Here is a 26,983-nt window from a genome sequence, read left to right as displayed (position 1 = left end):
CTTTCTCACTTTTTTTTAACAGGAAAGTGAAAAATGTGTTTAAGTTTTAAGAAGCTAATACTTCTGCGCATCTGATAGAAAATGTAAAAATTATCATGGTGTTCCATGATGCTCCATAAGATTCCATGTAAATTGTATTTCTGGTGCAAAGATAATGGCGGTGCTAGTTGTAAATTAGTGTTCCTTGCACGCAGTGACCACTTACACGCGTCGCTAGAAATGGACGGCGAGCTTTCGTTTCCTATCATGAGTAAGTGCCTGAGGAAGCTTCCGTGATGGAAGGCCACGACTATGACAGACGTCAGGTGGCAACGGCCGCCAAGGACGAAAGCTTTGCTGACAGATCGCCATCACTCAAGTCGCTTCAAGGTGCGTTCCACCAACAGTTATTTTGATATGTCAGAAGAAGACGTTATATGGTCGTTGTTCAACAACAACTGCGTGATTCTTTAACCGTAGAGATAGGTAGAAAACACTGATTTCGATCCGGTCTGAAGGCTCGCCAATGATTTTCAGTTGCTAGAATTTAATAAAGCGTTGAACTGATGACATATGATACATTACTTCAGGCATGCGGAGGGATGAGTGAGTTGTTTATTCATGGGTTTCTGGTGAAATTACACTTGAATTAGACAGACTCTTATGTTGTTGTTGTGGCTTCAGTCTGAATACTGGGTTGACGCAACTGCCACACTAGCATTTCATGTGCATGTTTCTTCGTCTCTATAAGACTACTACAACAAATTTCCACTTGAATCTGTTAACTGTAATCAAACAGATCTGCATTCGACGACTCATTTGCGGGGGCAGGCAGTGTTAAGAGGTGGACGTGCGACCATAGTGTTTCAATGTTGTTGTCGTGAATCGCAATGGAGCAACGTCTCTGTATCAGGACGTTCTCCAGAATGGACAGTTCTTTTCCGGGTGACGGGACCTGGTTTTACCAATACGGACCTTCCACAAAACGGCGAAGTGCAGATATTCACTTAAATAGTCAACGCCTTGACAACATATCTGACATTCAAGCCAAAGTGGCCCGCGAATCGGACAACATCCCAAAGTAGAATTTTTCTGACAGTTTCACGTGATTGTATTCGTATGAACGATGTAGAACATCTGAAGCATTAAAACCACCGTCTTAACTTTTTCTAATTTTTATTGATCCAGTCTCGAAACTTCTTGGTCTGACGGGGTATGTAGATCACCGCACACATTAGACAGTATTTCATAACTTAAAAAGCTGGTGCTACCCTCGTCCTTCCTTTCTCAATAACAGCCACACCACGAATTACAAACACAGTTTAGGTACTTTACTCTTGGAGTGCTGTCTAGTTCCTGTACAAGTTGGAGATTGTATTTTATCCTCGATAAAAAACTCCAAAGAAAGGATTACTGTTTTCAACAAAAACACATACACACACACACATACATACATACACACACACATTCTCTCTCCCTCTCTCTCTCTCTCTCTCCCTCCCTCTCCCTCTCCCTCTCTCTCTCCCTCTCCCTCCCTCTCTCTCTCTCTTTCTCTCTCTCTCTCTCTCTCTCTCTCTCTCTCCCTCACACACACACACACACATACACACACACACACACACACACACACACTAGTGTGTCTCTATAGCCGTCCATAATCGCGAAGGTGATACTGGTGCAGGATTTTGTGCACGAACTGACCTCTCGATTATGTCCCACAAAAGTTCTATGCGATTTATGTCGGGCGATCTGGGAGGCCAGATCATTCGCTCGAATTGTCCAGAATGTTTTTCAAACCATCAACTGTGGTCCTGTGACATGGCACATTGTCACCCATAAAAATTCCATCTTTGTTTTGGAACATCAAGTCCGTAAAACTGCAGATGGTCTCCAAACAGCCTAACATAACCATTTCCAGTAAATGATAGGGTCAGTTTGACCAGAGATTCCAGTCCATTTCATATAAACACAGTCCACGCCATTATAGTGCCACCACCTGCTTGCAGACTGCCTCGTTGACAACTTGCGTCCAATAGCTTCTTGGGGTGCACTCGAACCGTACGATCAGCTCTTACCAACTGAAATCAGGACTCGTCTGAGCAGGCCACGGTTTTCCAACTGTCTAGGATTCAGTCGATATGGTCATGGACCCAGGAGAGTCGCTGCAGGCGATGTCGTGCTGTCAGCAAAGGTACTCACATCGGTCGTCTGCGACCATAACCCATTAACGCCTAATTTCGCCTCACTGTTCTAACGGACACGTTCATCGTATGTCCCACATTGATTTTTGCGGCTATTTCACGCAGTGTTGCTTTCTATTAGCACAGACGACTCTAGACCCTGCTCTCGGTCATCAAGTGAAGGCCGTCGGCCACTACGTTGTCCGTGATGAGAAGTAATGCCTTACCATTTGGCTATCTTGACACTGTGGATCTCGGAATATTGAATTCCCTAATGATTTCCGAAATGGAATATGTCATGCGTCTTCCTCCAGTTCCATTCTACGTTCAAGGCCTGTTAATTCTCGTCGAGCGGCCATAATCGTTTCGCTGGGAATATCTTTATTTATTTATTTATTTGGTCTACCGAGTAGCATCTTGTTTTAGCCAACAATAACACATAGTTACAATGTACATAAAATTGAGAAAAAGAAGACAGAAATGCATATTTACAAGTAGACAAAGCTCAAAACCGACACAGCTGTGTCCACTGAATTTTTGTAACAATTAGATTAAAAGGTAGTTAAAATTGTGTTGAGTTACAGTTCACACCACTGCTGAAATATATGGAGAAACAAGACAGAAAAATAGAATATATACACCAATAAAGCCTACAGATTGTGCCTAGCACTCTTAAGAATCTTAACACTCACTTTACAAAGGCGAATGTCTTCGGCAAATAAAAGTGAAGTAGCTGGCTGAGGAAGCTGATATCCCATACTCAGCAACGTCTTCAGAAAGTCCGACCGATCGCAGTCAAATTTGGTACACATAAACATGATGTGGTTGAAATGGCTTCAAATTGCTCTAAGCACTATGGGACTTAATATCTGAGGTCATCAGTTCCCTAGACTTATAACTACTTAAACCTAACTAACCTAAGGACATCACACACATCCGTGCCCGAGATAGGATTCGAACCTGCGACCGCTCGGCCACAGCGGCCGGCAAGATGTGGTTGACCCCAGCTTCCAACTCACGATCACACTCACATGCTGGCGAAGAGCAAACGTTGATGCGATGTAGATGTTAAGGAAAAGAAATGTGATTTATCTCTAGGTATACTGGATCGCCAGTCTGAATAGACAATCTCGTGTTTTTCGGTGTTGAGGAAGGTCTTATCTGCTGTCGAATGCCGCGAGTTGGTTGTCGCTGGACGTGTGGTGGTAGCTTGGCTGCGTGTGGGAATTAAACGCTTTCGTTAATCATTCACTACGATTGTGTGGTTCACGCTTAACTGTTTCCTTGATTTGGATCGCGTGGTTACTGTAACGTTCATGTGCTAGACACCCGTCTTTCATATCAATATCGGGTCTTTGTCTTTGTGGGATAGTATGTTTCGAGGTTCGGTACAGGATCTGTTTGCTATCGATCCATCCCGTGACAGTTCATTCCGAGAAGATCGACATCGTACACTGACCTAGCAAATGTCATGGGATAGTGGGACACAGATGGCGCAGGTGCGATGTGTGACCAACACGCTCCCCCTGTGCCAGCTGCACTTGTGTAGGAGACGTTCTGGGAAGTGGTTCTGCAAGAGATTTGTGTAACATGCAACGTCTTCGTGAGTTGACGCCATTGGAGCAGCGTATGGAGGTCGGCACCCGCTGGTGCAGGAATTCGGCTTCACACGTTCAGCCGTGTCCAGAGATGCCTGAATGAGTGTGTCACAGTCCGGCCATTCAGCTACCCTCGATGACCGTGACAGGGTACGTCTGAGACGGATCGTCAATAGTGATAGAATATTGCAACAAATCACGACTCAGTTCAACACATGACGCGCCAGACGCGGCTCCCTGTGAAGAATCCTTAGGAATATGGGTTCCATGGGATATGGGAGCAGGCACCGCACACTGCTGCAAATGTTAACCCAACGTTATAGAGCACAACGGCTTGCATTTGCCGTCAGTCACCAGGGATGGCCGGCCTGGGTGGCCGATCGGTTCTAGGCGCTATAGTCTGGAACCGCGCGACCGCTACGATCGCAGGTTCGAATCCTGCCTCGGTCATGGATGTGTGTGATGTCCTTAGGTTAGTTAGGTTTAAGTACTTCTAAGTTCTAGGGGACTGATGACCTCAGAAGTTAAGTCCCATAGTGCTCAGAGCCATCACCAGGGATGGAACAATGGCGTAACGTAATATTGTCGGACGAATCACAATTTCAACAGCAGCATGTCGGTCGATGCTACTGTGTGCGGTGCAGACCACGTGAATCAATGGATCCCGCGTGGCAAGAAAGTGTGGTCCGAAATGATAGTGTCTATGTTATGGTCAGCGTTTCATTTTCCTGGTATGAAATAGTCCCTCTTGTTGTTCTGGAAGGGAGTTTGAATAGTTCGCGGTATGCTGAGCTGCTCGGGGACCATCTCCAACCTGACGATTCAGCGGTGTTTTTCTGCGGTGTTTCAAGAGGATAACGCGCTGCACCATCGCCCCCACATCGCCCGGTAATGGTTCCAGGAACATGTAGGATAGGTCCAAGGACTTAAATGGCCATCTCGGAGCCCAGACTTGAACCACAGCGAGCATATTTGGGATGTCATAGAATGCGGGCTCCGTGTCATGGATCTTATTAAATTCACTAACAGACCAGAACTGGCTGCCTCTCTGCAACCGATTCGGTGTCAGCTGCTTCCAGAGGACTACCGGCGACTTGTAGACTCACTGCAGTCCACGGGTCCAGAGCGGGCCCACGCGATATAGGTGCCTATCCCGTGACATTTGCTAAGTCAGTGTAGTATTTTCTCCCACCTACGACTGGCGAAATGACACGAGAAAATCAGAGGAATTAGAACTCAGAGGTTTATCGACAATGATTCTTCCAACGCGATGGAGCAGGGAAGGAATGGAAGGATAGTGGTAACAGAAGTAGTTTCCGCCACGAAGGTGGCTTGCTGAGTGCAGATGTAGAGCAATGTATAGAGGAATGAGGATGTGTGAGCACCAGGTGGAGATGTTGCTCTCGCAGTTACAGAGGAGCTACACTGAGTGTCACAGTGTGGCCAGCAGCTCTGCCGCGGAGAGAGCTCGTCGACTGTGAGGGCTCAGCAATAACTGCAGCTCTGCCTCAATGAAGCAGCGGCCGACGGCGCGAGCGCTGAGTTGACGCCCAGTAGCGGCCCCGCCTGCGGCTGAATGAAGCCGCGTTCAAGCCTTGCCGGCCGGCTGCCTGCCACTGCGCAGGCATCGTGTGCGCGGCCCCAAACCGGGACGGGACAACTAACGGCGCTTTTTATGGAGCTGCCTGCAGATATTTCGAAAGGAGGCGGCCCCTCCACGCCTCGCATTTCGACCCCGACTTACGGCCGACGTTACACGCCGACTAATTGGACGGCAATTTGCCCGGACTCGCCTAACCGATCTGATACAGTGTGCTTTAGTCGCCGCCGGCGGAGGCGGCAGGAAGCTCTACGTCTGTATCGCTTGCGACTGGCCGGAAATTCTTTTGACAGCTCGTTTGCAAATTCCAAACGATACTGTGATATCGTTTAGTGTTCAGTGTGACTGTATAACGACTGAGAGGTCCTGTGTGCGAGTCCATTCTTCTGGTCTTGTCACGGAGATACATCGCAAGATATCGACGAAGGTTGCAGAAGTTTTCTAGTTTATACCTATTTTTCTGAGATTCTCGAAAATTTTGCACTATTTCACGTTTTCGAAAGGCTTTCCTCGGTCTACAAATGCAATGATTGTTTCTTGATTTTTCTTAAGGTTGGAATCCATTATGAAACGTAATGTCAGAACTGCCCCTCTGGGGCCTTTATTTTTCCTACAGCAGAACTAACAGATCCCGAAGTCTCCTTTCCATTCTTCTGTATACTATTCTTGTCAGTAACTTGGCTGCATGAGCTGTTAAGCTGATTATACGATAGTTATCGCACTTATCTGCCACTGATATTTTCGGAGTTTTTTGGGTGTGATGTTTTTCCGAAAGCCTGGTGGTATGTCGCCAGTTCCACCGATTCTACAGATCAATCTGAATACCGTAGCCTTTTGGTTGACAATTCCCTCAATAATTTTTGAATTCACGATCTATACCTTCTGTCTTACTTGAGTTCAAGTCTTTCAAAGCCCTATTAAATTCTAATACTGTATCCCCTTTGTCTTCCCTTTCTTCTTGTATACAATCATCAGACGGTTCCTCCTCCCTTGTAGAAGCCTTCAGTGTACTCTTTCCATGTATCCGCTCATTCTTCTGTGTTTGACAGTGGAATTCCAGTTGCAGGCTTTGCTTTTAATTCCACAGAGGGTTGTTTTGAATTTTGTTTATGTTGAATCTGTCTTTCCGATGATCGTTTATTTTCTGACCTCTTCACATTTTTCGAGTAACCACGTCGCTTTAGCTTCTTTGCACTTTTTTCTTATTTTGTTCCTAAGTGTGATTTCCTTTGTGTTTCATTCTTTCGTCGAGTAACTGAAGTACTTCTTCTCTTAATCTTGGTTTATTCGCAGTTACTTTCTTTACACCTAGTTTTCTATCCACCCTTTATGATTGCCCCTTTTAGTGCCCACTTTTCTTCAGCAGAACCGCCTATTGCGGTATTCAGCATCTCAGTATCTTCAGCCTTAGAGAACCCCAAACTCTCATCATCATTTCTCACTTCTGTTCACATTGATTCTTCCGGACGATTCTGTTAAACTCCAGCCTGTTCTTCATCATTACTAAATTGTGATGTGAGTCTACATGTGCCCCTGGGTACGCCCTATAATCCAATATCTGATTTCGGAATCTCTGTCTCATCATGATGTAATCCATCTGGAATTTTCCCCGTCTTCAAGCCAAGTATACCTCCTCCTCTTGTGAGCTTTGAGACTCAATTAGTCTTTCTCTTCTCTTAGTCCTATTACCGAGCCCATATTCTCCCGTAGCTCTTTCTTCTATTCCCTTCTATGCTACAGCGTTCAGTCACCGATGATTATCGTTTTTCATTTCCTTGTATGTACTCTATTTCACGTTGAATATCCTCATACGCTTTATCTCTTGGTCTTCTGCTTGTGACGACGGCATGTAGGCCTCGACTATTGTTGTTGCCGTTGATTTGCTGTCGATTCTTATGAGACTAATCCCATCACTGAACTGTTCAAACTAACTCACTCTCTTCTCTACCTTCCTGTTCACGACGAATCCTACTCCGATTACACCATTTCTTCTTCTGTAGGTCACTTCAGTGGCCTCCACTACATCTAGACTGAGCCCTTCATTCTCCTTTTCAGAGTTTTTAAGTTCCCTACCGTATTCAGACCTCACGTTCCATGCTCCGTCTCGTACAATGTTACCATGTCGTCGATTGTTCGGTCGTTTCCTCGTAGTTACCTTCTACCTGGCAGTTCCCTCACGGAGAATGGAACGGGGGAATAATCCGGAATCTTTTGCCAATGACACGTTTTCAATTACAGGTGAAATGTCCTAGGCTACACCTTATGTATCTTTAATACAGTGGTTTTTACTATTCTAATGCCGTTAATCACGGCTGATTTTTTAGCCATTTGGGGGCAGTTTTCCACTCCAAGCGGAAGAGGATGCCCTGAATCTTTGGCCGCTTATCTGCCGTCTTTCACGAGGCTGTTGCCACAGAGAGGGTGACTTCTTATGCTGAAAGCCTTCTGATGAATTTTATTAAAAATTTATGGAGAAGTTCATTTAGAATCTGGGCGATCTGATGACTTGCCAAGAACGCTACCCCTAGTCCACGCGTTTTTTAATTATTTGATTCTTTGTTTATAAATTTTTAATCAGTATTTTTTGAAGTATTTGATGAGTCGTTCGGTGACCATGTAACTTCATTTCACATGGCCACACGGAAGGAATAAAATAATGAAAATTAAGAAGCAGATAAGTTGCACAAATTAATACAGGTTTATATGTTATACAACGTTTTATTTTACTTGAATTACGTGTCTGATTACAACGCAATTTACTAGTGTTCTAACATAGAAACAGCCTAATTTTTTTCATAGTTCCACACAACTTCTTCCTGTTTTCTCGATTGATCTGTGTTCAGTTTTTCAAGGCCTATCCACTGTGCCAACTTATAACTAAATCTGAGGGGGGTGCGATGGGGAGGTTCCCTTGTAAGTAGATGAACTTAAGGAATCCCACTACCTAGGAAGCAAAATAACCAATGACGGATGGAGCAAGGAGGACATCAGACGGAGATTAACACTCCAAAAAAGGGCTTTCCTGGCCAAGAGAGGTCTACTAGTATCAAACAAAGGCCTTAATTTGAGGAAGACATTTCTGAGAGCGTTAGTTTGGAGTACAGTATTGTATGGTAGTGAACATGGACTGTGGGAAAACCGGAACAGAAAAGAATCGAAACATTTGAGATGTGGTGCCACAGACGAATGTTGAAAATTAGATTGACTGATAACATAAGAAATGAGGAAGTTCTCCGCAGAATCGGAGGGGAAAGGAATATGTGGAAAACATTGACAAGACGTCAAGAAATTTCTTCCGTGGCAGTAGAGGGAGCTATAGAGGGCAAAAACTATAGAGGAAGACAGAGATTGGAAAACATCCAGCAAGTAATTGAGGATGTAGGTTGCAAGTGCTGCTCTGAGATGAACAGGTTGGCACAGGAGAGGAATTCGTGGAGGGCCGCTTCAAACCAGCCAGAAGACTGATGACTCAAAAGAAAAGTAAGACAGAACTGTAGAACAGAGGGAAAAGATGGACCACAGTATATTTTGTACAAACAGTGAGCATAGCTTTCGATACCGTTGTGATTCGTCGAATGGTACACGAAGAGTTTGGCTTTTCCGTTGATGTCTTTAAACGAGACTTGGTTACGTACCTGCCTATGTTTTACCTCTTTCTTTTCTTTTCCTTACACACTCAACACAAACACAAAACTTCAGTTTGTTAGCGCATATTAAAATTATCCAAACGTCACAGCTAAACTCTACAGTCACGATCCACCGTCCAAAAAAACAATAATGTAATACCTTCCCAGGAATACAGATATCTTGTGCTGTTTATGAGGGTCATCCATTAGTACATGATTTTCCTTTCCACAGTCTGTCAACTTTATAATGCATTGCAAAATGACTGTCACTTTTCGTTATTCGCACACATGGTGTTTAAGTAGCATCTTTATTATAAATCAAATGCCTAGATCCACGTCGAGTAAAAAACTGTCACTTACTTCCAAAGGTTTTCCTTCGGCACCCACGCACAATTTGCAGCTGTTATTGCCATACAATAGTACATGAACCACATACTAGGAAACCATATAAATGATCACGTTAGTTAATATGTCAAGCGAACGTATTGAGAAACCTCTCTTGTTTTCCATAGGTTGTTGCCTGCGCGCATTCTCCAACCCGAACGGCACATTTCAGAAAAAAATAGACGTTTCTTGAAAATGCCACCAGCATCACACTGGAAGTAAAAGCTGTGCCGTATATACAGCAACAGTTTTAGGGCTGCTGTTGACTCTCACGGCTGCGTATTCTGTTTTATTTGATACCATCAACACACGCTGACAACAACACCTGTCGGCCTATCTACAACCTCAGGACCAGTTAAAGAATGATTGTGCACTCTCTGGATTTTACGACAATGGTACTTATCGTCGCCGCCCACGCTGAGCGTAAATCCCTGACAGAGAGGGTAGTATATTTCAGCCTCTTCCCATTTTGTGGTTCCCAAACAAGTCGTCCGACATCTATACCTGCCAGTCGTAAATTTTGTACGCGGTGCTCCAGCATACTTCTTCAGCCCGTGGAGGCTGCAAACACGCGGCCGCCTTGGATTAATGGCGAGGTCGCACGTGCTGCGAGCGTGCCCCAACTCACACACACACACACACACACACACACACACACACACACTTACTCGACATGATATTTTCGAACACGTACGTGGGATCGTAGGCAGAAAGTGTGAGAGACGAAACGAAAAGAGTGGTAATCGTTTTCTGTTACTGTACAGACCTGACGCCTAATTTGAATGAGATAAATATCAGCTTTTCACGGGCATATCTCTTGTACCATTCATTTGAAAAAGCAGAAAGAGACTCAGTTCTCCTGCTATCTGTCGGATATGCTTAGTATTTCTCGCACCATAGTGAGTCTCCACATGTGTGTGTGTGTGTGTGTGTGTGTGTGTGTGTGTGTGTGTGTGTGTGTGTTGCAGTTCTCTGAATTTTCGAGTCGTACATTACACCTCTATGGAGACTGCGAGCAAGCAGTTTCACGGCTCAGCGAACTCTGTGCCTTATAAGAAATACCTCTGTCTCCATCGCTTATCTTACGCAAATGGCGTGTTGAGAAAAGCAAGAGGAAATATTTCAGGAATCAGGCTGTAGCCTCAGCGTATGTTTCACTTCGTAGTGCTATACCCCTCTTCTTAAGCGATCTAAAAGGTTTAGTAGCTTGTTGCCGGTGACAAGGAACAAATCCGTGCTCGAGCATCTGTCCGCAACACACTTTTAATTCCTCACAAATATTCATCCCCGCGTGTACTTAAAGTGGAATTACGTCCTCTCAGGTACAATGTCAAAGTAAACATCTCTAATTCTTTAGTGCCTTATCAACTGGCTCCAATATGTAACGAGACGTGAAAGTTTTTTCTGTTATCTTCACTGGAAGTACCAGCTCTTGTAACAGGAATGAACGTACCAGCTGTTGTGATCATCTAGACATATATCCGTATAAAGATTCTGGACACACAAATTTCAGTATCGGTATCTTATGTCCAGACAAACACCTCTCAGTTGGGTATAAGAATATTATCATCCGATCTATGTGCGACTAATTCATCACGTAAGACATGTTACCTGCGTATTAAGTTGTATCAACGAGCTGAGGGGTACATTACCTTTCCTGGCTTCGTACTGGGCATCTGTTTCACTATTTGTACAACGGACTGGTAGTATACGTCACACATATTGTTTCACGAAGTCTATTGACGATTAAAAACTGAAACGCGCTGTGTCAATGTTCCACAATACTGTGTGATATTAACATGTGTGTTTCACATAGCATAAATCACCCTCAAACTCAAGAATAAACGGGTCGTAAACCCTTTACAGTGTCAGTCTGTAGGGTCACGTACATCAGGTTTGTACTTTCTCTTTTAATTTTCCCCGCAGTGATCAGTTTTCTGTTCATGCTACGGTATTTAATGAGAAGAATCAGAGAACATGAGATTTTCGGTAACGTAAGCAGACAGACCTTTTAGAACCAAACAAATTTCGTCTGAACCATTTTACATTTCAAGGATTCCTCTGCAAGTAAGTGGGATAACAATTAAGTGTGCACAACATGTGCTTATACTTCAGCACCATTCAAGCTGGTTGTAGTTTTTAATGAGTTCTCACACGCATCCAGACGTAAGACGGACTGCTTCGTCATGTGCACCGCAAGAAGTCCGCACACAGATGTATATTTGTAAACTACATGTACTATTCGTTTCTTGTCTTCTTGCTTAACAGAATCTTGGCAACCTTTGCTGATGAATCAAAACAGTAGATGTGAGGAAAGTTTCTAACAGTGTAAACAGTGTGATAAAAACGTGATGTGTTCATGCTGGATATTTAAAAGCAGTGATTTGCCTGCTGTCCTACGCCTTCAGATACAAGTGTGACTCTACAAAACCTAACTGCCACAGGAAGACAAAAAATGTCGGTCTCTGTGTTGAGTCGGCATTACTTATTCACTTCCCGTCTCTTAATGAAAATCACATTTCTGGAGCACACATTAGCGTTTTAAACGTTTTACGTGATTACTACTTAATAAATAGTTGAGCGATCTCTGAAATATTTCCCACTCTATTCAATAGCATACAACATGTCGCTGAAATCATAAAAAACTTTAGGGGAGCCGTTTGAAGTTTGGCATAAATGTAATAAAATGAAGGCTTTCCAAAAGAAGGTCCGGCATGGCTCAGTGTCTGGTAATAATATATATTTGGCTAATACCAAAGAGTCCACGAACAATGATCATGAATCACAGATAACAGAATGTACATTTAGTTGACGTACAACGGAATAAGCTTCCGTTTTCAGAACCAAATGGCAAGTCCACAATGAACTAAGACTCATCAGGCAGGGAGGATGTGACCATAACTCAAATAGCAAGGCGACGCACATGTGGTCTCTAGGTGAAGGGGAGCCTTATACAAGGTGTACCACCTAATTCTGGCATCTGTAAGAAAGAACTTAATTAATTTTTATGTGACAATAAAATGGTTCAGGCAAAGCATGTTTTCTTGTATAAGGTATGTCTGCTTACGTAACCGAAAATCATTTCACATATCAGAAAAAGCTACAGTGACCGCTTGTATTATCAGAATGAGTCTAAGGTAATATTTGCGCCAAAATAGATCAGCATGAGACAATCACTGAGTGAGATAGATCAATGATGTGCACCGCAGGAGTTGTGTGTGGCAGATGGCGGTTCGAATCCCCGTCGCGCCATTTAGTTTTTTCGTGATTTCTCTAAATCGATTAAGACAGAAGTCGGGATCGGTACATTAAAAAGCACACGATCGATGTCTTTGCCCGTCCGTCCCAAAAACAAGCTTGTGCTTCGTCTCTAATGCTGTCTCGTCATTGGAACATTAAACCTCAATCTTCCTTCCTATTTTCCTTCCTTCGTCACATATTCAATAAGTCTATTTTTAGATCTAATAAGAAATTACAAAATAAAAGTACATTAAGTAGGGGAATGTTGCGATTGCTCTCTTTTGAGAATGGCGTAAACAATAGTTAGGCGGCGCTAGATTCCGCGGAGGGTGGTGTTAGGCTCCGACCGACACACAGTTCAAATGACCACAATAAAAGCACAAAAATTCTCATATTCTATGAATTTTTATTCTATACTTCACATAAGAGCTACAATAGAGCTCGATCGCTAATTGGTATGATATATGTAACAAAAACATACCTCAATTCCACTTTAAACAGCCCAATTTTTTAGAATGAACACTATCTTCCATGGAATACTAGCTTAGCTCCTGCTGTTTCGTTCGCGTAGGTTGTATGATCTGCAGAGATTCTTTTGCTTACCTTGAATCGATTTTTTGTGTTGTTCTTAAATTGTAACATCATCTAAATTTTCAGTATAATTAGTCCGTTAGCTGCATGGTCTTTTCGGAATGTGCTTCAGACCGAAAAGCGATTTTGATCGCTGGAGTCGGAGGGCTTTGTTAATCATGACTTTACAGATCTTGATGAGACTTTTCTACAAATATTACCATCCCCTAACGCACAACTCTTTAGAACCCAAATAGGAATTCCCACAGATTTACCTTTAAAAATGCTTTAATAATGAAATATTTTCATAAAACACTTCATCCGCTATTTCACCACCTTAGGCGTTAAATTTAATAACTGAAATACGTACTTTTTATTTGTAACCAAGAAGTCAAATACTAATTTTCACAGATGTAGCTTTAAAAATGCTTTCACTCACTACCTCAACCAACAAGGGCTCAATTTCCAAAAATGCTGAAAAACGTATTTCTTTATTTCTGTCCGAGAAACAAAATACCAGTTTTCGTAGTTCTAGCTTCAAAACTGCCTAAATAGCGACGTATTTACAAAAACCTTTTCATCTCTTATTTCATCTCCTTATGGGTGGAACTTAGTAAAACCCCTTTTTAAAACGACGCCTACAGTATAAGATCAACACTCGCTCCTAATTTCAAGTTTCTATCCTTATCAGTTTGAGGTAGCCGACAATGAGTCAGTCAGACAGTCATCAGTCAGTCAGGACATTTCATTTTATAGCTAGGGATGTAATTCGAGTGAATTTCGGTAGCGATATCAGTAACGGCTATTTGATCGAGGCAACGTCGAAATTAACATAGTTGTCCCCGACGCCAAAATGAGATTGGACACCTTGTATACATCGACATCCGCATCTGTAGTCCGGTAGGGAACCTGCGGTGTGTGGTGGAGGATGCTTTTGGTGGTACTGGTATTTCACTCCCCTCCCTGTTCCATTCCCGAAGACATATGTTGGATCTATAATGTTTCATTTCTTCTGATGTTATAAGTTAACCGATGCTTCTGATAGCGTGCACCTGCACGTGTGGAATTTCAGCAATAAAGCTCTCCGTGATACAAAACGCCTCTCCTGTAGTGACCGCCACTGGAGTCTCTTAAGCAGGGCCGTCGCGAGGGTGTATCGTCTGTAGCAGTCGCTATTGTCTCAGCGCTTGAAACGGCATCGCGGTTGCACCGGTCTCGCGCCGACCTTGTGAAGAGCGGTGCTAGACAGAACAAGTAAAACTTCATGAATGCAAAGAAATTGTGCAAACGAATTTTTATTTGATATGTAGTGCTAAGCAAGTTCGTCTCTGGTCTAATCAAGAATGGGCGGCCTGAGGGATAAGCGCAAACGTAGTGCGCTATCCTCACGTTGGGCAAAATCTGGTACCTCTGGAACCAGCGCGGCGCTGCGTAGTTTTTAATTTTGTGAACATCAGCATCAAAGAGGTGAGCTTTTCTTCGTTCATTGTTTGCTGATATGTCAGCAGATGACGTTTTACGTCCAGGGAGTAATTCTAGAAGTTTTAATCATGTATCTTTTTTTCTTTTCGGTTAAGGTTATCGATTAAACATGCTAGAAAGCCGTGATAGAGACAATAGGAATTCGGAGGTGGGGCGGGGGAAAACCATGGAAGAAAATTACGGGAAGAATTCCAACAATCACAAAAAGATGCCCTACAAGAAATTTTTGTGAACTGTTCATCGCAGTCGTTTGATCAAACATCGAAGGCAAGTCGATTAGCGCAACGATGGGTGAAAGCAGAGAGGGAGAAACTACAGAACGAGAAGTATCGAGTAAGGAGACAATGGTAGAGTTTCCATCATCTGACACTGTAAGATTAGATTCGAAAAAAAAATTCACTAGTCTTTTAGAGTAAAATCTAGCTAAACCTTCGGGACTAGCAATTAATCTGAATGATCCGACAGAATGGTCAGACATTATTCATGCTTCGGTGACGGAAATTCTGGTACAAAAGGGTTCTTCGGAAATTCCCTTAACGCTCCAATTCCCAAGAAATGAAGGTGGACGCGCTTTCCCAAAGAATTTGAGACTATTAATTATCAAACGGTGAAATTAATTCAGGAGTTTTGTTCATTTACTCTAAATCTAAAGATGTCGTCTATTGCTTCTCTTGCCATTTCTTCAATGTTGAAGACGCACCGCATATGACAAGTTCAAATGGTTCAAATGGCTCTAAGCACTATGGGACTTAATATCTGAGGTCATCAGTCCCCTAGACTTAGAACTACTTATACCTAACTAACCTAAGGACATCACACACATCCATGCCCGAGGTAAGATTCGAACCTGCGACTGTAGCAGCAGCGTGGTTCCAGACTGAAGCGCCTAGAACCGCTCGGCCACAGCGGCCAGCATATGACAAGTAAACTCTACAAACACGAAGGATTTAACTCACGGAGCCGTTGCAGTGATGCCTTTCAAGGACATGAACGTCCTGTGGATCACATTTCGTCCTTCACAAAATGGGTGCAAATGAAACAAAGGCTAAAAAGGGACAGCACGAATACGTGACCCCCGCCCCCTCTCCCCTCCCCCTTCTTCCCTCCCCCCCCCCCCCCCCCCGGAGTGAGTTCTTGTGCGGCGGACATGGGTCCCTGAGCTACTGCAGTCCATTCTCCGTTCCCAGGATGCATTTCCTTCCCAGTGCCCCTTCCTCCCTGACCTCACTTCTTCCCCTCTGCCCCATCATTCCCTCTCTTGGTGCTCTTATTTATGTCCACCAGGCTATACAAGTGGTTTCCTGTATTCCTTGAGGTTTTGTTCCTCTTGCCTTTTCTTTTTCATCCTTCCTTTTTGGCGTTTTTTGTTTCCCATTGGAGTTTGACTGTCGCTTCTCAATTTTCTTTCTGTAATATGAGCCATTAGTTGAGGAACTCCCTCCCTAGTATCCATGGCGTGGATAACTCTCCCCCCCCCCATTCCCTCACTCACCCATCCCCACCATAGACCCCTCAGCCCCGCTAGGTCACCAGCACGTGTAGCTAGTCCTTGTGGTGTAGCTAGATCATGTGGTGGGTCTACTATATACCTGTCTGGCTGAGCCCTCTGACAACACAGCAATAACACATCTGAAACCTGAGCTGTTGCCTTCCCACATAGACCTAGGAGTAGTTGCTTATCATGCTGGAGCATAAGAACTCTGGAAAATGGTCGTCATGCCAGATGGCCCTTCTGTCGCTGGGTGGCGCCCATGGGGAGAGTCCCTGATCTGAGTCGGTGGTATCAGGGTGGATGCTTTGTGTATAAAAGACTGGCCATTCTTCTATAACCGTGTCTTCAGTTGGTGACGAATCATTGGATGCTTCTCCCTATGGTGGCCTTCACTTCCCAGGCTACACCCAGGGAGAAGGGCCAGGTACCCAGCTTGGAGTGAAGCACTTTCTCCTCTACCTGGTCTGCACTAGGACGGATGGCGACATATTCACTGCCACAAAGTCGTTATTTGAAAATACTGAAAACAAGTTTGCCGAAGTAGAGCCTCTCAGTAAAAAGTGGTCAAGTTCACTGTTGATCGAATGTTCTCCTTCCACCCAATCTACAACCTATCATGCTTGTGATCATCTTGGCGATGTCCTTGTGTCCCTTACTCCTGACCGGTCTTGTTCAGAGTGTTCAGAAAGGTCGGAAGGACTATTGCACCAACAACAGTGCCATTATTCTGGCTTTTGGGGGAGGTAGCCCCCCAGAGAAGGTCAAGATTATGTGTTGTTCGTGTGATGTGTACGTCCTGCCTTCCATGAGGCGTTACTGGTGCTTGCGTTTTGGGCACATATCTTCCTGCTCTATTGCGGACCCTTTATGTGGTGACTAAAGCCCTTCTGGCCTGTTAATTATTTTATATGTGACATGTAAATACTGCCCCTGTCTTTTATTGCTAGTCAATACTTATACTTTTTATATAAAAAATGTCTTTTCCTATAAATTTGTAACTATGTTATAGGCCATTTTAAATGTTTTAATTCTGATGAAGGCACTCTTAGAAGTGTTGAAATCTGGTCAATAAGACTAAAAATAATAGTGATCGAGGGCTCATTAGTTTCAATTTTAATACAGAAACGGCCACCGAACCAAGCAGCCAAGTTTAAAACTTTGCTGTTCTACGTCTGTTTTCGGAATCTCAGATCTATTCCGAACTAATCTTCAAGACACGTGCAGAAGTTTGACGGGAGTCGTGTTGAGAGCATCAAACCTGTCAGATACCAGATGGGGAAAGTTTGTGAAGCTCTCGAAAAGGTTGCCAAAGCAACAAAGGGTTCAACTGTCCGATCTGAAGCACTGTCTTTAGTATATTCTTCCATTAACTCCTTCGAATTCATGTTGGCTCTTATCACATGGCACGACCTCACACATTCCATCAATGAGGTTAGTGAAGTTCTGAAGATACGCAGCTAAACGTCGCCCTACAAGAAATAGGTTGATCGAATGACTTCCTCAAAAATTACAGGGAAAAAGGGTTCACATCCGCTATGTCAACTGCAAAGGAATTCATGGCAGATTTAGCAAAAGAAGCGCATACGATTTTTCGACGAGACTGGAGATCTAGACATTGTCGCCGACGAGAACCAAAAGCAGCACGAAGCCGAAGAAAGATTTAGATTACTACTGGGTGGTCATCAAAGAAACTTTCAGCGGCATGAGATCAAAGTACAAACAGCAGATTAATTATTCCAAATAGTTAGGATTTCTCTTTTAGCTGTCCAAACTTCGTGAGATGCAAAATGAGGACATTGAAACGACCTGCCATAAACTACCGAGTTACCTGCAAGGCGGGGAACTACCTGATGTAGGCACATTTGACTTCGTCTCAGAAGTAAAACTGCTGCGGTTTACGATTCCTCCTACAGTGAAGGCAGCGTTGGACGCACTTCAGCACTTGGGCTCGCTCAAAGAATCGTATGCCAGTATCACCACGGCCTATCGCAATTTGCTGACGGTACCTGTCATCGTGATGTCTGAAGAAAGAAGTTTCTCAAAATTAAAACTTACTAAGAACTTCCTAAGACCTACCACGGCGCAGGACCACCTTAACAGGCTACCTACTCTTTCAATCGAAAGCGACGAGGTGCATCAACTGAAGAAAGAAGATATGATTTGAGATTTTGCTTTGCGCAAGGCACGCGAAGTTCTGTATTTGTAAACACATGCAAGGTCAATTGCGTAGTTTCCGGCTGTTAAGGTTTCAAAATGTTCAAATGTGTGTGAAATCTATGGGACTTAACTGCTAAGGTCAGTCCCTACGCTTACACACTACTTAACCTAAATTATCCTAAGGACAAACACACACACCCATGCCCGAGGGAGGACTCGAACTCCGCCGGGATCAGCCGCACAGTGTTAAGGTTTAACTTGTTGATTGCCAAATACTTTATATACTGTACGTGTTCTTGGGTTCACCGCGATATTAGTGCGATTTAAGATGAGGTTATTAATACTGATAGGAGTTCTACATGCGTGCAAGTAAAGAGTCTTACAATTTTAAGATAGCCTAAAAATAATAGCACAGTTTCCATCTGTTTTGTTAACTTGCTCTTAGCCAAATACTTTACATGCCTCTTGCTATGTTCCGTGATTTTACGCGTTTGAAATATGTTTAATTTGCCAATAAAGAAAATGAGTTGTTTCAAAGCAATTTTCTCGGATTTTGTGCTCCCCCTTCCCACCCAACCCCCGATCCCTTTCCGCGACCTCGCGTTTGGCTTTTGCTAAGTGATCCCGTGACGAAACGTGCTTCTCTTTGTTTTATAAGTTCCAATATTAACAAGAAATCAGTTGACCGAAGCGAACTTTTTACGGGTCAAGCATACGCTCGAGGCTGAGCGCGTGGAACCTTAACGGGCGACGCATTATTTGAGACTCGTGTGAGAAACACGGACGCGGCGCCTGCTTACATGACGCAGATTGCGTGTTCCTGCTCGCTAAACGAGCCGCCCCGAACCTGCATCCACGGGATCATAAAAAAAGGAAGCGCTCGAAGCGGTGACATTGGAGGCGCGTTGCGTTAGCGGTGCGGCGGGCCGTGAAGGCGGAACACAAAAACTCCCGACGGGGAGCATCCAGTGCAAGGGCCGCACCTCTTTCTCGCTGGGACGGCGGCAGTGGGAACTTATGGCCCGTCTCGAGCTGTTACTCGCCACCTATCTGGGTGGGCGATACAACACCTGCCGCTTCTCTTTACGTGCGTCCGCTTTCTGCGCTTTCACGCGCTCACAGCAAAAGTATCGGGACCATCAGAACGATGGTCGTGTTTTTCATTGACGGACTCCCCATTATAGTACTTCGGATATGCCAAACGGCGTTACCTTCTGTGAATAATACCCTTACAAATGCAACTATACGGTACCAGAGACGTTTTCAAGTCATGGAGATCTCTGATGTATATACGCGGACTGAAGCGACGAATGAAAATTTGTACCAACGTCGGGATTCGAACCCTGGTTGCCTGCTCACTAGGCATATGCACTAACCACTGAGCCACGCTTGCACACTGGATTTGCACAACTGCACGCCTCCCTCCTCAGTCCAAATTCCATTTCCCGCCTCGGCCCACTTGGTACTCCCCCTAATATCTAACAGCATTACAGAGGCTCTCCAACTGTATTGTTCGACCTTAGGGGAAATACTGGCCATTAAAAATGCTACACCACGAAGATGACGTGCTTCAGACGCGAAATTTAACCGACAGGAAGAAAATGCTGTCGTATGCAAATGATTAAATTTTCAGAGCATTTACACGAGGTTGGTGCCGTGTGGCGACACCTACAACGTGCTGGCATGAGGAAAGTTTCCAACTTATTTCACATACACAAACAGCAGTTGACCGGCGTTGCCTGGTAAAACGTTGTTGTGATGCCTCGTGTAAGGAGGAGAAATGCGTACCATCACGTTTCCGACTTTGATAAAGGTCGGATTGTAGCCTATCGCGATTGCGGTTTATCGTATCGTGACATTGCTGCTCTCGTTGGTCGAGATCCAATGACTGTTAGCAGAATATGGAATCGGTGGGTTCAGGAGGGTAATACGGAACGCCGTGCTGGATCCCAACGGGCTCGTATCACTAGCAGTCGAGATGACAGGCATCTTATCCGCATGGCTGTAGCGGATCGTGCAGCCACGTCTCGATCCCTGAGTCAAGAGATGGGGACGTTTGCAAGACAGCAACCATCTGCACGAGCAGTTCGACGACGTTTGCAGCAGCGTGCACTATCAGCTCGGGGACCATGGCTGCGGTTACCCTTCACGCTGCATCACAGACAGGAGCGCCTGTGATTACTCAACGACGAACCTGGGTGCACGAATGGCGAAATGTCATTTCTTCGGATGAATCCAGGTTCTGTTTACAGCATCATGACGATCGCATCTGTGTTTGGCGACATCGCGGTGAACGCACATTGGAAGCGTGTATTCGTCATCGCCATACTGGCGTATCATCCGGCGTGATGGTATGGGGTGCCATTGGTTACACGTCTCGGTCACCTCTTGTTCGTATTGACGTCACTTTGAACAGTGGACGTTACATTTCAGATGTGTTACGACCCGTGGCTCTACCCTTCATTCGATCCCTGCGAAACCCTACATTTCAGCAGGATAATGCACGACCGCATGTTGCAGGTCCTGTTCGACTGCTGCCCTGGCCGGCACATTCTCCAGATCTCTCACCAACTTAAAACGTCTGGTCAATGGTGGCCGAGCAACTGGCTCGTCACAATACGCCAGTCACTACTCTTGATGAACTGTGGTATCGTGTTGAAGCTGCAGCATGGGCAGCTGTATCTGTACAATCCATCCAAGCTCTGTTTGACTCAATGCCCAGGCCTATGAAGGCCGTTATTACGGCCAGAGGTGGTTGTTCTGAGTACTGATTTCTCAGGATCTATGCACCCAAATTGCGTGAAAATGTAATCACATGTCAGTTCTAATATAATACATTTGTCCAATGAATACCCGTTTATCATCTGCATTTCTTCTTGGTGTAGCAATTTTAATGGCCAGTAGTGTAAGAAATTTAAACTGCTGCTGGCGATCAGAGTGAATGGCTCCGTGAGAGTTTTTATCCTTCTATAAATGCCGCAAGGGTATTTATATGTGTACAAGTAATCGGAACACAGATTGAATATTAGTTGCGAATTTCTCATTTAGAAACTGTGTAAAATATCCCTTTATTAATAACTAAATAAAACGAAAGATTTTCGAACATAGATTAATGTTTTTTCCCCTTGTTTTGGTTTGAGGAATCTGCCCTCAAAGATCATTAAAGTTTTCCTGGTACACTTAATTTAGCACTTAATTTGTCTTGTACATCATACGTTTCGATAAGTAATTTTTGTTCTTGGGTACCTAATGCTGTCTCAAATGTGATGATAGCGTTGTATGAGCAACTTCATTGGCTTGGCAAAGTCTCTGTGGATCAAAAACGTGTAAATTTATTGTTGGTAACTATCTGCATCTGTAAATAGCGTAAAATGAAGAAATATTTTTAAAGCTCACACGTGGTAATCATCAACCTCTTAGTTTTCTTTCCGTTCACTTTGACACGGCAAAACCATATGATACACCGTTACCACAACAGGGTTCTCAGTATCTGTGTCCCGAGAATAGGAGACGTTTAACTTAAATTGGCACAGAGCTAGATAGCAAGACAAGCAAATTATTCGTATTAAAGAGGGGTTATAGAGTACAGTAAACTTTGCCGGGAGAAACGTGAGGAGGAAAATTCTTTCACCTTCAGGATTCGAACTAGTTAAGTCCCACTTGCTTAACATCGCCTCACCACGATTCATAGACTTCTGACACAGATGCATCGCCTGACAAAAATTGAAAGATTCTGTGTGCCGACGTCGGTTTGCTGCCTCCTCGTAGCCTATTACGTTCCATGTGTACGGGTGTGGCGTGCGGCGTTCCACGCACTCGCTTCGAGAGGCCGTGTACCTATTGTTACCAATGACCGATTAAAAGCGAGGGAAAAAAGTGGAATTACACTTCCTCTTGACATCAAGTTCATTATGTGAGAAGATGGTCAGAAGAAAGTGTACTTGATCTGATAGAAGAAACCATCCCGGGAGTAACTCATGAGCGATACTGTCTTCACGCTAAAATTAAACTCATCTTCCCGATCTACCAATTTAGCGAATGATCAGTAGTCCCGTACTTAATGAGCTAGACGTATGAGATGTATCAAACAGCGGTTACACAGTGCAGGTTTCAGCTGCGACTCACAGACGTGCTCATCGTCAGAGGTAAGAATTAGGTGATAACGAAAAGATGGAAGGAACAACGCAGTGACGTAACGCACCAATAATAAACACAAACTGTTTACAAATAAGGTTTTCTTGTACAGAAATCGAATACTTACAAGAATAAAATAAGATCAGTTAACCAAATTCTGAATCATTTCAAAAGGTCTGTGTGTCGAAGACAGTGCACAGTAACTGATATGTCAGCGGAGCAGAGGGCGTTTTCACGCATAGACACCTATTCAGGTGGTCGTTAGTCTACTGATACCGAAACCCGGTGTAACTCTATACGGCAGAACCAATGGCTGGCAGCTAAGCAGTGACACCTGAGCTTCGGGACCCTGGACGTGTAGTGAGCTGTTCCAGCCTCGCAGCTTCTGGAGTGTCTGCGTCACGAGCAGCGGGGAGTAAATGAGGACATTCCTGTCGTGAGAACCCGGTACATTACGGCGCCGAGTCCTCCGCTCCTTTCCACTGACAGCGGCCGGCGTCAGTCATTTGAAATGCCTAATTTGTGTGCGCACCAGTAGGACAACTGCTTCCCTTCAGGATTTACCCGTCTGCTATTCCCACTATCCTGTAGTAACACTACCAACATAATTTCACTAGTATTTCATTTATCATTAAAGGCTGGCGTGGAGGTACTTGTACATTGTTTAGTAATGAGTTGAACTCAGTCCAGTATCCCTATACTCCTTCCGTAGAACATGGACTACCCGAGGATATTAAGCCTGCTAGCCATTATAGACACTCTGAAGATAACCAGGAATGTTTGCGTCAGAAACTTATGTTTCTGAGTGAATCATTGTTGACCATTTATTAAACATCAACAACGATGAAGAGGTTAAATGCACAGAAGAGCTTTCACTGTACTATGGTCTTTACTTGTGTTACCACACACTAAATAAAACATCATTTCTGTGTAAATAGGACTACCATCGACTAGAACTTAATAATTCTGGTGAACTTAATGAGGTAATATTGCTATGTTAGTATCTGCTTTCTTTTACTCCAGATAGAGAGAGGATATACTCATCGATATCAGAAATCTGCTGGATAATTATCACTAAGGTTTTCACAACTTTAATTTTTTTATTTCTTTTTTTGAGTGCGTTGAGATCTGATATAGTCATGTATTCGTCACTTTATCGCTGATGTTTGAAGGTTTCCCGCAAGTTCTGAGAATATTAGGTCAAAGCACAGATTTTTAATGAGTTGAACGACTATGAATTCCCATTTGAAACAAGTTTTTTTATTCTTCTGATTTGAGAACTCATATCTGCAGTTCTGTGGCTTGAATTAGTTCATCAGAAATAATGCGATTAGGTTTCAGAGCATGTATTTACATCAATTAAAAATTTCGGGCTGATAGGTAGTGGTCCAAAAATATGGAACTATTCAGTGACGTTTCTGCGGCTTCGAAGATTTGTCTGGATTAATCAGTAAAACAGAATCTAGGCTAGTAGCAGACTGCTGTGAGACAGGAACGAATCTACCAAATCGTATGAGCCCCACATGGGAGTTACTACATTCAAAATAATGTATGTACAGATATTTGTTATATTCCTTCGGCACATGGATTTCTATGGATTGTCTTTAGATTTCATGTATGCTTGAGTCTGTGTCTATCACTTAAACTGGGGCAACGCTATTGACAGTAGTTTCACAGAATGGTTCTGGGAAGAATAGGTTAGAGAAGGATGGGTAAGGAAATCGGCCACAGTCTTTCAAAGGAACCACCCGCCATTCGTCGGAAAACCTGGATATGGATGGCCGGACGGGGATTAGAACCACTGCTTTCCCGAAAAGGAACCCGGTGTGTTTTAACTGCACCACTTCGCTGTGTTGGGTTTGATCAAGACCTACAGTTCTGACGTCCATATTATTCTCGCTTCCGACCAGCCGCCTTACTGACTGCATCCAAGATCTATTTTATTCCATTACAGTAACAATGGCCGCCCGGGGTGGACGAGCGGTTCTAGGCGCTTCAGTCTGGAACCGCGCGACTGCTACGGTCGCAGGTTCGAATCCTGCCTCGGGCGTGGATGTGTGTGATGTCCTTAGGTTAGTTGGGTTTAAGTAGTTCTAAGGGACTAATGACCTCGGATGTTATGTCCCATAGTGCTCAGAGCCATTTTGAGCCATTAGGTTTTCGTACCAAGCTGGGCATGCGGGTGATTAGATTTTCTCCGACGCTGAACGGCATATTTGTGCATACATAGTAGATTAACTTCTTGTGCGTTAGCCTCTTTCTGCCTTCTTCTTGACATCACCGCCCATCTACGAAATTAAGGTGAAAATATCTTAGTCTGGCGGAGAGCTGGCACCATCTTCATGTCCTTTTACATGAAACTAGGAAAGTCATTTAGTCGTTTGTGTTATCGTGGATACCACTATATCCAACTGGTTTGGTCAGACTTATTCTGGGCAGGCGTAGAGTCTTCACATCTCTAACGAGATCCACATCTGCCGAGAACAAGTCTGCAGAAACCAGTTGGTAATAGTGGCCCCATCAATAACATAAATGACTAGATGACTTACCTAGTTTCGTAAACAGGGAAGATGGTGGCAATGAACCACCGAAACTGGGAGCTAAATAAAATTATTAAATAAAATTACTGATGTTTTCTTCAAGTCTTCGCCCCCCGTAGTCCCGGTCCATGACACAAGATGGAAATACAGGAACATCACGGAGCACGTGATGGGCGTGGGCACGACCAATACGTAGTGTGGACGCCACTTCTGATAACGTCATGCGCCTCTCCGCTAACATCATGTCCTGCATTGCAGCAATGTTTTTGTCATTGGTAGATGTGGAGAGACGCCCACTTCGAATTCCATCCTCTCCACTTTCTGCCGTCCTTCTCTGAACATGCAACGCCAGCGGCTAACTATCTGAGATGACTTCTTCACCGTACACAGTCTGCAGGCGCTCATGGATAAGGGACACACTAGTCCCACATGTCCATTCATACCGGATAACAGTACGCGCTTCCATTGGCGATCACGTAGTCAGTCCGTCTGCTGTCGTGTTAGGTACTCGAATAATCTTGGGCACGCCGGTCTGCTGCTACTCTCCTTTCTTCGGCGTTCTGCGAATGCGCCGGCCGGGGTGGCCGAGCGGTTCTAGGCGCTACAGTCTCTAACCGCCCGACCGCTACGGTCGCAGATTCGAATCCTGCCTCGGGCATGGATGTGTGTGACGTCCTTAGGTTAGTTAGGTTTAAGTAGTTCTAAGTTCTAGGGGACTGATGACCTCAGCAACTAAGTCCCACAGTGCTCAGAGCCATTTGAACCATTTGAATTTGCGAATGCGTCATTTCTCCTCTGGTGACGCCCCTCCCGTCGTTCAACCAGCAGTGGGAGTGGATTCATTTGGCGCTTGATTGTGTCACCTGGTGTACCAAAAAAATGGTTCAAATGGCTCTGAGCACTATGGAACTTAACATCTGAGGTCATCAGTCCCCTAGAACTTAGAACTAGTTAAACCTAACTAACCTGAGGGCCTGAAGATGAAGGTGTATAAGACATCGATTGCAAATGAACTACCAGCACAGCAGAGTGGAAAATTGGTACGAAAATAGCCTTAATGGTACGCATTGTAGTGTATGGAACCGGGGACCTAGAAACGACGGAGAGGTATACAACCCCACGACAGGCTACAGCAGTCCACTCACCCCACCGCCACCGCACACCGATCGATCACCCCCCCCCCCCCCCTCCCCCCGGGGACATCTCTCACCAGACGAGTGTAGCCCCAATGTTTACGTGGTAGGGTAATGATGGTGTGTTGTAGACGTAAGTAGAGAGTGGTACGTAACAAAAGAAAATGAAGAATTTTCCGCACTGCTGTTTGTACGCTCTGTTTCTCGGGGATTGGTTCGCCTGACTACGGACGACGACCTGCCGCCCGGCTATTTGGCAGACGTGCCTCTAGCGGCAGGCAACGCCTCGCGAAGGCCCGCCTCCCACGGGCCGCAGGTGGGCGCGGGCAGCGTGGAATCCGGAAGGGCGGCAGTGGCGGCGGCGGCGGCGGCGGCGGCACCTCAAAGGCGGCCCAGACCCACATATCGGGCCCAATTAATGCGCGCCTGGGAAGCCGCCGCCTTTTACTTAGGCGTCCGGGGCCCGGAGTGCGCGCAGCGCGGCAACACGCCTGTGCTCTGCACCGGCGGCCGGCGGGCCACACGTGCGCCGCATTCCTCGTGAGCAGCGACAGGCGGGCTGCCGGCAGCAATCGGAGCCGATGCCTGTTACTCTCCGAATGCCGATGCTGTGCTCGGCTGCATTTACAACGCCAGAAGCATTTACATGCCTGTGTGGCCTGCCTCCTCCCCTCCCCGTCTCTCTCCCTCCCATCGTAACTCGCAAGGACTTACTGCTGTATGCACAATTCGAAACCTTGGACCGAACGGTGGTCAAACACGGACCATTGCTTTCATGGGGTTATGCTCTTACCAGCTGAGCCACCCAGGTACTACTCATAATTATATTTTCGCATAATACACTGACGGAAAAAGTCGCAACACAAAA

The 26,983-nt window shown here is 44.7% G+C and overlaps 1 protein-coding gene across 1 annotated transcript in view; it reads left to right on the top strand.

Annotated features, from left to right (window-relative positions):
- Positions 1–275: 275 nt before the first annotated feature.
- LOC124593983 overlaps positions 276–26,983 on the top strand; it is a gene marked incomplete at its 3' end in the record, with an annotated part of 89,522 nt that continues 62,814 nt past the window's right edge. The window contains exons 1-2 of the mRNA XM_047132338.1: positions 276–369; positions 26,247–26,655. Of these exons, the coding sequence (XP_046988294.1) occupies positions 276–369; positions 26,247–26,655 (503 nt within the window). The remainder of the gene's footprint in view (positions 370–26,246; positions 26,656–26,983) is intronic.

Source organism: Schistocerca americana, chromosome 1 (genome assembly GCF_021461395.2).
Source record: "Schistocerca americana isolate TAMUIC-IGC-003095 chromosome 1, iqSchAmer2.1, whole genome shotgun sequence".
In the NCBI taxonomy this organism is placed as follows: Eukaryota; Metazoa; Arthropoda; class Insecta; order Orthoptera; family Acrididae; genus Schistocerca; species Schistocerca americana.
This window is presented reverse-complemented; position numbering and strand designations above follow the sequence as displayed.